The sequence below is a fragment of the Trifolium pratense genome, linkage group LG2, assembly GCF_020283565.1.
Source record: "Trifolium pratense cultivar HEN17-A07 linkage group LG2, ARS_RC_1.1, whole genome shotgun sequence".
NCBI lineage: Eukaryota > Viridiplantae > Streptophyta > Magnoliopsida > Fabales > Fabaceae > Trifolium > Trifolium pratense.
In genome coordinates, this window is record NC_060060.1 from 29,657,503 (window position 1) to 29,668,384 (window position 10,882).

At 32.8% G+C, this 10,882-nt stretch overlaps 2 protein-coding genes and 1 long non-coding RNA gene across 3 annotated transcripts; 1 reads left to right on the forward strand and 2 right to left on the reverse strand.

Moving 5' to 3' along the window:
• Positions 1 to 1,605: 1,605 nt before the first annotated feature.
• LOC123907952 (protein pleiotropic regulatory locus 1-like) lies at positions 1,606 to 3,056 on the reverse strand. Its single transcript, XM_045958434.1, has one exon. It carries the CDS (start codon positions 2,937 to 2,939, stop codon positions 1,641 to 1,643), a length of 1,299 nt encoding a protein of 432 aa, XP_045814390.1. The 5' UTR covers positions 2,940 to 3,056; the 3' UTR covers positions 1,606 to 1,640.
• Positions 3,057 to 3,766: 710 nt separating this feature from the next.
• On the forward strand, positions 3,767 to 5,821 carry LOC123907957. Its single transcript, XR_006809525.1, has 5 exons — positions 3,767 to 4,026; positions 4,356 to 4,559; positions 5,180 to 5,277; positions 5,374 to 5,508; positions 5,706 to 5,821. It is a non-coding gene; the product is annotated as an uncharacterized LOC123907957 (long non-coding RNA).
• Positions 5,822 to 9,189: 3,368 nt separating this feature from the next.
• Positions 9,190 to 10,664, reverse strand: LOC123907951 (protein pleiotropic regulatory locus 1-like). The gene has a single exon (XM_045958433.1). It carries the CDS (start codon positions 10,521 to 10,523, stop codon positions 9,225 to 9,227), a length of 1,299 nt encoding a protein of 432 aa, XP_045814389.1. The 5' UTR covers positions 10,524 to 10,664; the 3' UTR covers positions 9,190 to 9,224.
• Between the last annotated feature and the right edge of the window lie 218 nt (positions 10,665 to 10,882).

Genomic DNA, 10,882 nt, shown 5'->3' on the forward strand with positions numbered 1-10,882 from the left:
TTAAGTAGGTGAATTAATTGCAATTTTATATGATGATTTGTAGGTGAATTAATTGCCTCAAATGTATAGTATTAAGATTAAGATCAGTGAAAATAAAAGTATTTATATTATACTTTAAGGCAAGGTACTATACTCACTAAATACTATGAAGTTGCTTTCACCACTAATGAGGTTCTCTCTAATACTGTTGATTGGTTTGTTTTATGTTGGTAAAGCAATAGATTGTGGTGGCAATCGAATTGCAAACACCATTGTGGTTAACCAAAGAGGTAAAGGAGCATTCAAAACAATTCAAGCAGCCATTGATTCTATAAAGACCCAAAATAATCAATGGATTTTGCTTCAAATAAATCCGGGCATATATAAGTAAGTTTTTATTACCCATTTAGATTGCTTGTTTTTTCTTTTCTTACATTAGGTTAGATTTTATGTCTCATCGTTCTTTTGTATTTTTTTCCTTTTATTTTGATCATGTAGTAGATCCATTGCATCCATTTGTTTTTTTAAAAAATTGATTTCTCCTTTTATTTTGATCATGTAGTAGATCCATTGCATCCATTTGTTTTTTAAAAAAATTGATTTTTTTTACAATAAAGAAATGATAGATAAATGAATCTTTTTTAAAATAATTAATTTTTTCTATCATTAAAAACATTATAATAACCAAATATTATTTATCGAAATTGTCAAAAATATAAAATTTGATATTTTTTGAATTTTTATTCCTTATATTAGTCAATATTGTATTTTTTTAATCAAAAATTTTAAAAAATTAGTGAGTTGCTTATAAACAGTGAAATTGTGATTTTTCTAGTAATATTATTATCTCTAAAATACAATAATCAGCTTAATTCATAAAAATAATCGTTAATTTATCAATTTAACGACTTAATGTACCGGTACATTCGAATTATTCTGATGTATCGTAGAAGCTCCCAAATTGAAATATTGTTAAATATTAAATTTATTGTTCTATTTACACACTTGTTGAGTTAATATTCCACATTCTGAGTTGCATCAGTGATAATGAGCCTAACAACTACGCTGAAGCTTCTAAGCATGACTGTTGGGTGAAAGCTATGCAAAGTGAGCTCCATGCATTATCTAGCAATAACACATGGACTATTGGGTGAAAGCTATGCAAAATTAGCTCCATGAATGCCGTTAAAATCTGAACCCTTCACGTAGACTCACACCTGTGTGTGTCACACGAGTCTTTCTTCAGCTCTTGGCATCCAAACAACGACTAACATGAATGAGACGTGTTATTTACAAATATAAAAATTCTATCGTTAAAATCTGAACGGTTAATCTCAATCAAATAACTCTAATTTTTATTGACTAAGTTGGTTGAGTATATTACTACTCATAAAACGGAATTTCTTAGTCTTTGTTGTAAAAACAAGAAAATAGGAACACCTCAATAAAACACAAGTTTGTTTATTTCCTTTTCACCTGAAACCCTATTTTATTTTGCAAAACTATTGAATATTGAAATACATATGAATCTAAGCAGTAATAATCTTTATTCAAGTTCAAAGAAATGTTACAAATTAAGATGATTAGAAGTGTGCTAAAAAGCTAAGTATGAAGTAACAGCTAGCACATCTAATCAAAATGAGGCCGGGCTACATACATAACTAGAACCGACGGATGTCTTTAGGAGGCCTGAAGTTAAGGGGATGTGTTTCTTGAGTGGCATTTTGATCTTGTTTCCACATTTTTATTGTTTTGTCGGCTTCACATGATATAAGCCTCGTACCGGTGATATCATAGGTTAAAGCATAAATACCAGCTTCACTATCCAGTGAACCAGGTTGTACAATTGTTTGTAATTGCTGGAAATTGTGACCACTCTTCCAATCCCAGAACCACATACTACCGTTGTCACCTCCGGTAACCATAACACCCTCCTCATTGACTGCCAGTGCATTGATAATAGTTTTCTGTTGAGAGAGCATATTGTGACAAAATTGTCCTTTTGGAAGTGTGAACTTTTTAATATTATCAGCCGATGCAGACGCAAAAGCTCGCTGTTTAGGATGTGGAGCCATTGCTCGAACAGACTTTTTATGGTTTGTAAGTGTAGTTAGCAATGTTTTACCATAATACCTAACATCCCACATCTTGATTGTAGAATCATGAGAACCAGTAACAACTTGATAAGGGTCCGTTTCCGTTGTAAACACAGAGCAGACAGTATTGTCATGACCTAGAGCATGAATTTGGGTTTGTTTACGTATGTCCCAAACCCGGCAGACAGAATCACGTCCTCCGGTAACTAACATGTTGTTGTCGTCGGGATGAATAGACAAGCAGTAAACACCACTGAGATGACCATGATAAGACCTAATAACCTTGTTCTGTTCAAGATCCCAACATTTAACTTGTTTATCATCAGCAGCAGAAAACATGTAGGTATGTTTGTTGCTAATAGCAAGTGCTCTTACTTGTTGGATGTGACCTGTTAATGTGAGTTTTAGAACACCAGTTGCTAAATCCCATATCTTGATAGTTCGATCTGCAGAACCAGTAGCAAACCATGTATTACTGGGATCAACTGCAATAGATGTCACCCATCCTAAATGACCACTGATGACTCTGTAGTTTTTCCATGGTGCATGCCAATCAGGTCGTGGCCATTTACTTTCCATTCTTTCCATCAAAGAAGATGTTGAGAAATTCCTGGAAGATCCTCTGCTTGGCATTGATGGACCTGGAAGTAGAGCAAGCCCTGGTTCTTGAGACTGATTCTTTGTAGCAGAATTCTTCGTCTGAGGTTGAGCAATGCTTTCTTGAATTCCACCATACTCGGCATTCACTTTGTAATTAACACGAATTTTCTTGCTTTCGGAATCGGGAGGAGCGAGTTGTTGATCAAGTGGAGAGAATAGATCCAGGGGACGTTTCTTGAGTGATTGTGGTTCAATTGCTTCCATACGACGACGTATTAGACGGAAGTGTTCAAAAACCAAAAACACTATGCTTTGCTTCCTTCCGATGAATGAATGAATTATGGGAATCGATTAACCAATTTGCTGTCTATATATAAGTAAAAAAATAACCAATCTTTTTTAATTTTGTTTTTTTGATATACAATCTTTTTTTTTTGAAGCAAAATCTTTTTTGATATACAATCTTCTTAAAATATTCACTAAAAGATTAAAATTTATTTTTATATCAAAATATTGCAACTAAATCTTTTTATTTTTTTTTTTGGTGAGAGTAACTAAATCTTTTTATTGTTTCTATCAAAAAAATAACCAATCTTTTTTAATTTTGTTTTTTTGATATACAATCTTTTTTTTTGAAGCAAAATCTTTTTTGATATACAATCTTCTTAAAATATTCACTAAAAGATTAAAATTTATTTTTATATCAAAATATTGCAATTAACTAGTACAAATATTACATATTACTTAACGGTTTTACATCAGTGGAAGCTATGTCAGATGTGAAAAGGAATATGGAGTAGTGTTTACATCTGGTATCAATATCCACATAAGTGAAAAATACATAGAGACAACTTTTTACATCTGAGCTTAATATCCCCGGATACCAAACTAAACGCGGTGGCAATCCTGTAATTATTTCCAAAATTCTCTAAAATATGTATACATCTGGCCCATAATATGCTCAGATATAAAAAGTATTAAAGTATTTTTTTTTAATGGAAATTATTATAAGTCACGACATAACAAAAAACACCTCATCTTCTCTCAGCCACGCACGCGAAATCGAAACCAAACCTAGCCTTCATCTTCTCCGTTTCGGCAATCGGTGATTCTTCGCTACCTCACTTGATCTATCGTTCACTCTCTCACTAGATCGAACTCATTCTCTCTCTCTCTCCCTATCACACTCGTTCTCTCTCGAACCCTAGCCTCCAATCCCTTTCACTGAATCACAAATTCAATCCCTAATTGAAGAATCAAGGCTTACTGAACCCAAATCGAAGATCAGTGAAACGATTAAGGGTTGTTACAGAGTCATAATTGCACCGCCTCTGCTCTCGATCTAAAACTAGTGAGTTCTGACGATTAAGGGTTTTTACGTTTTAGCATATGCTTATCTTTCATTTTAATCTTTGATTTTGATGATTAAGGGTTTAATCTTGTGTAATTTTTTTGTAATCTCTTCTACTTTTGCTTTTAGTGTTGTGAAAATTTGATATTGATGTGAACTGGAAAATCTGAGATTCTAGTACTTTCAATACCTTAAGACAATAAATTTGCATTTAACAAAAATTTGCTTCTATCAAAACTTTTAAATTTGTTGTAGATAATAAGATAAAAAAATAGTATTATGTCACCACTAACCATTACATAGATGTTCAATATTTGTGCATCTTGTAGGCTATAAAGGTGGAAAATATGATAAAGCTAAATGATGAATTTGATTACAAAAGCTTATCAAGAAGGATAGACATATAAGTAGGTAAACTCATTATGCAACATGATAGACAGCAGAAGGCATTTGAGGATGAGATTGAAAGCTTAGGTACTGAAGCACAACATCTGATACTTGAGGCTTAAAGAAACTTTGTAGATTCATTGGAGGTTGGTCCCTTATTGATTTTTTATGTTTGTCATATGTGTTGAAGTTTGTATGAAGGATGATTTAGTATATATAGCATAACTTAATTAATTGCCAACAAAATCACCTTATCACTTCTAAGTGTGTTAGATTTATTTGAGTTGTCTTTACATAGATTGCCAAGGTATCCTTGTCTAAGTGTTGAAATTTGTGGTATTGTAATGCTTGTGTTTGTGTTTTGTGTCTTTGGGGGCCTAGCAAAGTTTTACCAAACTGCTAATTTTAACGCCATGTGATGTGATTGACCACAACACAATGAAAATTTCCTACAGTTACTATCTCAGCCATTGGATGCAGGTTAAACCGTATATTTTTTACTTCAGAATATGAATCGTATGATCGTCATCCGGTGACTGATATAGTGATCGCAGGATATTTTGTCGGAGTCAAATCAATTTGCTTTATTAGTTTCTTTATATGATATTCATTCACTTGATTAATTGATTACATTTCAAAGGTTTGTTATTCTTGAAGTTTAACAGTTTAAGTAATAATATATTAATGTAAAAGTGATGAAAGTGTTTATTTTAAGATGAATTGGATTAAGAGTAACTTGAATGTTGATTGCTATGTTATTTAACAGATGATGATAATTGACTCTAAATTACCTTATCCAAGTGGAACTGCTACAGGTGTTCTTATTAATGGATTCCATACTCCTTAAGGAAATGTCATGGCCAAGTATGATTACGAGGCCGATTATGTTTGTGTTATTTGTCTTCTATATTTGTAATTTCAAGATGAAAACATATAAAACTAGTTTGGCATCTTTGACAGGAAGTAACTTAAGGGTTTCACGCAATTCTTCTCACTCAGTTTGCTTTGGTCTTTCTTCCAATGGTTCTATGCTGGTGGAGACCAATGTGGATTTGGTCAGTTTCCTACTTTCGGGTGGAAAGCGTGGAAAAACACGTGTGTGCTTTGATTCTATCTCTCTTTTTTTTAATAGACAAATGTTAGTATATTAGTGTTATGTTAGTATTTTCTCTTTTGTCAGGGTTGAACCGGTCCTTTAACTTCAACTTCTGTAACTCTCTTTTTAGTTTTATGAATCGGAACTATGAAACATTTGTCGATTGTATTGATTTGAATGTTTGATTTTTTTGCAGATTTTACTTTGATTTCAGCATGACTTATGTTGGAGCAGGAATGATCTGTTCTCATCTTGTCAATTTATCATTGTTTTTCGGTGTTGTGGTTTCATGGGGCATTATGTGGCCATTGATCAGAGTACTTATCATGATTTCAATTTATCATGATTTCAGTTTTGATTTTTTTCCATTTTAAGCCTTAACTTTCCTTTATTTTCATGATGCAGGTTTTATTTCCATTGCATTAATCCTTGGTGATGAACTCTGCAATTTTATCAAAATTATATATTTTAGTGCCTTTTTATCTTTTCTTTATTTCTTGGTTTTGTTTCCCTTTTCTATTATGTTAATGGTGTTTCCCTTGTTGATGACTTTCTATATATAAAGTCTTAGTGTATGGAGATTGTCCATTTCTTGTTTCATACCTTCTTGATTTTTCAGCATCAACCTCGGGAGTAGACGGGAGCTTGTCGGTATCTAGATTTCCCGTTGATCATGAAATCAATTTGAGGATTTATTTGTAGATGGATTCTGTTGTAAATTCAACCAATGAGGTGTGAACAATCTTTCTTTTTTTTCTTCATTAGTTTGTCATTGATTGTTAGGTAGGAGTAGGAATGTAGACAAGAGAAATGGCAAATTGATAAAAACAAACAATGATAACGGTCAATATTATTGAATGATTTAGGATTCTCCTCATATGGCTTTGCATAAAACAGAGCCCTTGCTCAAATCACTAACCTGGTCCTAGAAATGTTAATTTATAAACCACATGACTAGTTCCCTTCTTAACAAGAGCTAGTATTAAAAAACTTGACCACATACATGCAAGGTTCACTGGTAGTGTAAAACTATATGTTCATTATAGGTAGTCCATTAATCAAGAGCTTGTTGCTGCGTTTTTCTGTTTTGGTTTTAGCTCGGCGTGTTGTGTGTTTGCAACTTTTTGGTGTGCTCGTTTGTTTGGGCTCCTTGACCCTTGTAACTTCCTAAGTACTTCTTGTAATAAGTGGCTGAATTAAGTTATTTACATATTGTAGGTGTTCAATGATCCCACGACATTAACAAAGGAGGAGCTGTATGATTTGCGCTGGGCAACTTGTTTTCTTGACCTATATAATCCTGAGGTAGATTATGATGATGCCGATGAGAAAGATTAGGAGCTAGCTAGCTAGGTTTGTGTGAAGTTACAATGGATTAGTATTAATTATGATGATATTTTTATTTGTATTTTGAATGTTCAATGGTTGTATTTTAACGACATTATTACTATATGTTGAATGTTGAATTTTAGTATTATGTTCTTGATGCAAGTTATGTTATATTGTTGGCATTGTGAGTTAGATTTTTTTAATAAAAAAAGAGCAATGCTAATTGGTACGAATGATGCAATCAACGAAACACAAGAATGATGACATGTAATGCTATTAGTGGTGGGTCAAAGTGAGAGCTTCCTTATTTTACGGAAATCATGGGCAGATTGGTTTTGCAATTGTGATTAATATAACCTTCTTGCTTTTCGTTATTGCTCTATGTCGTAACAAACATCATTTCCCATAAAAAAAAGGATTTAAAATATATCAAAAAAAACGCAGGTTTTTCAAAAAAAAAATTAAATACAAGATTTCACATCTGGTGGACTTGGTCAGATGTAAAAGGTCCAATTTAATTTTTAAAAAATAATATTTGATTTTTGCCTCGGTCAGAGGTAAAAAGTGTTTTTTTACATCTGACTCCGCCAGATGTAAAACGTGTATACTTACTAAGTCTCGTGCGCCTACATCTGACATTTTTCAGATGTAAAAAGTGTTTTTCGCCAGATGTAAAAAAGCTTTTTTCTACTATCTTTTTATCTTTTTATTGGTGAGAGTAACAATCTTTTTTTTTGATATACAATCTTTTTTTTTGAAGCAAAATCTTTTTTGATATACAATCTTCTTAAAATATTCACTAAAAGATTAAAATTTATTTTTATATCAAAATATTGCAACTAAATCTTTTTATTTTTTAATAGAAGATTAAATTCTCTTATCTTTTAGTTGGGGGGAATTTCTTTCAAAAAGCTTGAGCTAAATAGATATTTCTCCCTCTCATATATGTTCACATTTGTAATTAGAATGGTACCTCCAACTTTTGGAAGACTGGAGTCACTGATCCCCTTTTATTGATATGACACATCCATGCGGCATGCACCAAGCCTATGTGAATTTGTTCATCAAATCTGTACTCCTATATGATATAATCTACGTAGTTTGCATAATATGTAACTTTCCATTTGAGTCAATCATTTAGGCCTCGATAAAATTAAAGACATGAGTTTACGTTTTGGTAAATAGTGTATTCTTAAGTTGGGCTGTCCACATTGTTGATCCTGTCAGTTTGGCACAACTGTTTTCAATCTAGTCGTGTTCAAGCTGTGTACTAGATGATTGGTAGTTCTACTTTAGGAAATTTACTTACAATACATGCCGTAACACTTGTTTTAATTCTACTTGTGGAATCTGGTACAGGTGATGACTAAAATAATTAATTTTTTCTATCATTAAAAACATTATAATAACCAAATATTATTTATCGAAATTGTCAAAAATATAAAATTTGATATTTTTTGAATTTTTATTCCTTATATTAGTCAATATTTTATTTTTTTAATCAAAAATTTTAAAAAATTAGTGAGTTGCTTATAAACAGTGAAATTGTGATTTTTCTAGTAATATTATTATCTCTAAAATACAATAATCAGCTTAATTCATAAAAATAATCGTTAATTTATCAATTTAACGACTTAATGTACCGGTACATTCGAATTATTCTGATGTATCGTAGAAGCTCCCAAATTGAAATATTGTTAAATATTAAATTTATTGTTCTATTTACACACTTGTTGAGTTAATATTCCACATTCTGAGTTGCATCAGTGATAATGAGCCTAACAACTACGCTGAAGCTTCTAAGCATGACTGTTGGGTGAAAGCTATGCAAAGTGAGCTCCATGCATTATCTAGCAATAACACATGGACTATTGGGTGAAAGCTATGCAAAATTAGCTCCATGAATGCCGTTAAAATCTGAACCCTTCACGTAGACTCACACCTGTGTGTGTCACACGAGTCTTTCTTCAGCTCTTGGCATCCAAACAACGACTAACATGAATGAGACGTGTTATTTACAAATATAAAAATTCTATCGTTAAAATCTGAACGGTTAATCTCAATCAAATAACTCTAATTTTTATTGACTAAGTTGGTTGAGTATATTACTACTCATAAAACGGAATTTCTTAGTCTTTGTTGTAAAAACAAGAAAATAGGAACACCTCAATAAAACACAAGTTTGTTTATTTCCTTTTCACCTGAAACCCTATTTTATTTTGCAAAACTATTGAATATTGAAATACATATGAATCTAAGCAGTAATAATCTTTATTCAAGTTCAAAGAAATGTTACAAATTAAGATGATTAGAAGTGTGCTAAAAAGCTAAGTATGAAGTAACAGCTAGCACATCTAATCAAAATGAGGCCGGGCTACATACATAACTAGAACCGACGGATGTCTTTAGGAGGCCTGAAGTTAAGGGGATGTGTTTCTTGAGTGGCATTTTGATCTTGTTTCCACATTTTTATTGTTTTGTCGGCTTCACATGATATAAGCCTCGTACCGGTGATATCATAGGTTAAAGCATAAATACCAGCTTCACTATCCAGTGAACCAGGTTGTACAATTGTTTGTAATTGCTGGAAATTGTGACCACTCTTCCAATCCCAGAACCACATACTACCGTTGTCACCTCCGGTAACCATAACACCCTCCTCATTGACTGCCAGTGCATTGATAATAGTTTTCTGTTGAGAGAGCATATTGTGACAAAATTGTCCTTTTGGAAGTGTGAACTTTTTAATATTATCAGCCGATGCAGATGCAAAAGCTCGCTGTTTAGGATGTGGAGCCATTGCTCGAACAGACTTTTTATGGTTTGTAAGTGTAGTTAGCAATGTTTTACCATAATACCTAACATCCCACATCTTGATTGTAGAATCATGAGAACCAGTAACAACTTGATAAGGGTCCGTTTCCGTTGTAAACACAGAGCAGACAGTATTGTCATGACCTAGAGCATGAATTTGGGTTTGTTTACGTATGTCCCAAACCCGGCAGACAGAATCACGTCCTCCGGTAACTAACATGTTGTTGTCGTCGGGATGAATAGACAAGCAGTAAACACCACTGAGATGACCATGATAAGACCTAATAACCTTGTTCTGTTCAAGATCCCAACATTTAACTTGTTTATCATCAGCAGCAGAAAACATGTAGGTATGTTTGTTGCTAATAGCAAGTGCTCTTACTTGTTGGATGTGACCTGTTAATGTGAGTTTTAGAACACCAGTTGCTAAATCCCATATCTTGATAGTTCGATCTGCAGAACCAGTAGCAAACCATGTATTACTGGGATCAACTGCAATAGATGTCACCCATCCTAAATGACCACTGATGACTCTGTAGTTTTTCCATGGTGCATGCCAATCAGGTCGTGGCCATTTACTTTCCATTCTTTCCATCAAAGAAGATGTTGAGAAATTCCTGGAAGATCCTCTGCTTGGCATTGATGGACCTGGAAGTAGAGCAAGCCCTGGTTCTTGAGACTGATTCTTTGTAGCAGAATTCTTCGTCTGAGGTTGAGCAATGCTTTCTTGAATTCCACCATACTCGGCATTCACTTTGTAATTAACACGAATTTTCTTGCTTTCGGAATCGGGAGGAGCGAGTTGTTGATCAAGTGGAGAGAATAGATCCAGGGGACGTTTCTTGAGTGATTGTGGTTCAATTGCTTCCATACGACGACGTATTAGACGGAAGTGTTCAAAAACCAAAAACACTATGCTTTGCTTCCTTCCGATGAATGAATGAATTATGGGAATCGATTAACCAATTTGCTGTCTATATATAAGTAAAAAAATAACCAATCTTTTTTAATTTTGTTTTTTTGATATACAATCTTTTTTTTTTTGAAGCAAAATCTTTTTTGATATACAATCTTCTTAAAATATTCACTAAAAGATTAAAATTTATTTTTATATCAAAATATTGCAACTAAATCTTTTTATTTTTTTTTTGGTGAGAGTAACTAAATCTTTTTATTGTTTCTATCAAAAAAATAACCAATCTTTTTTAATTTTGTTTTTTTGATATACAA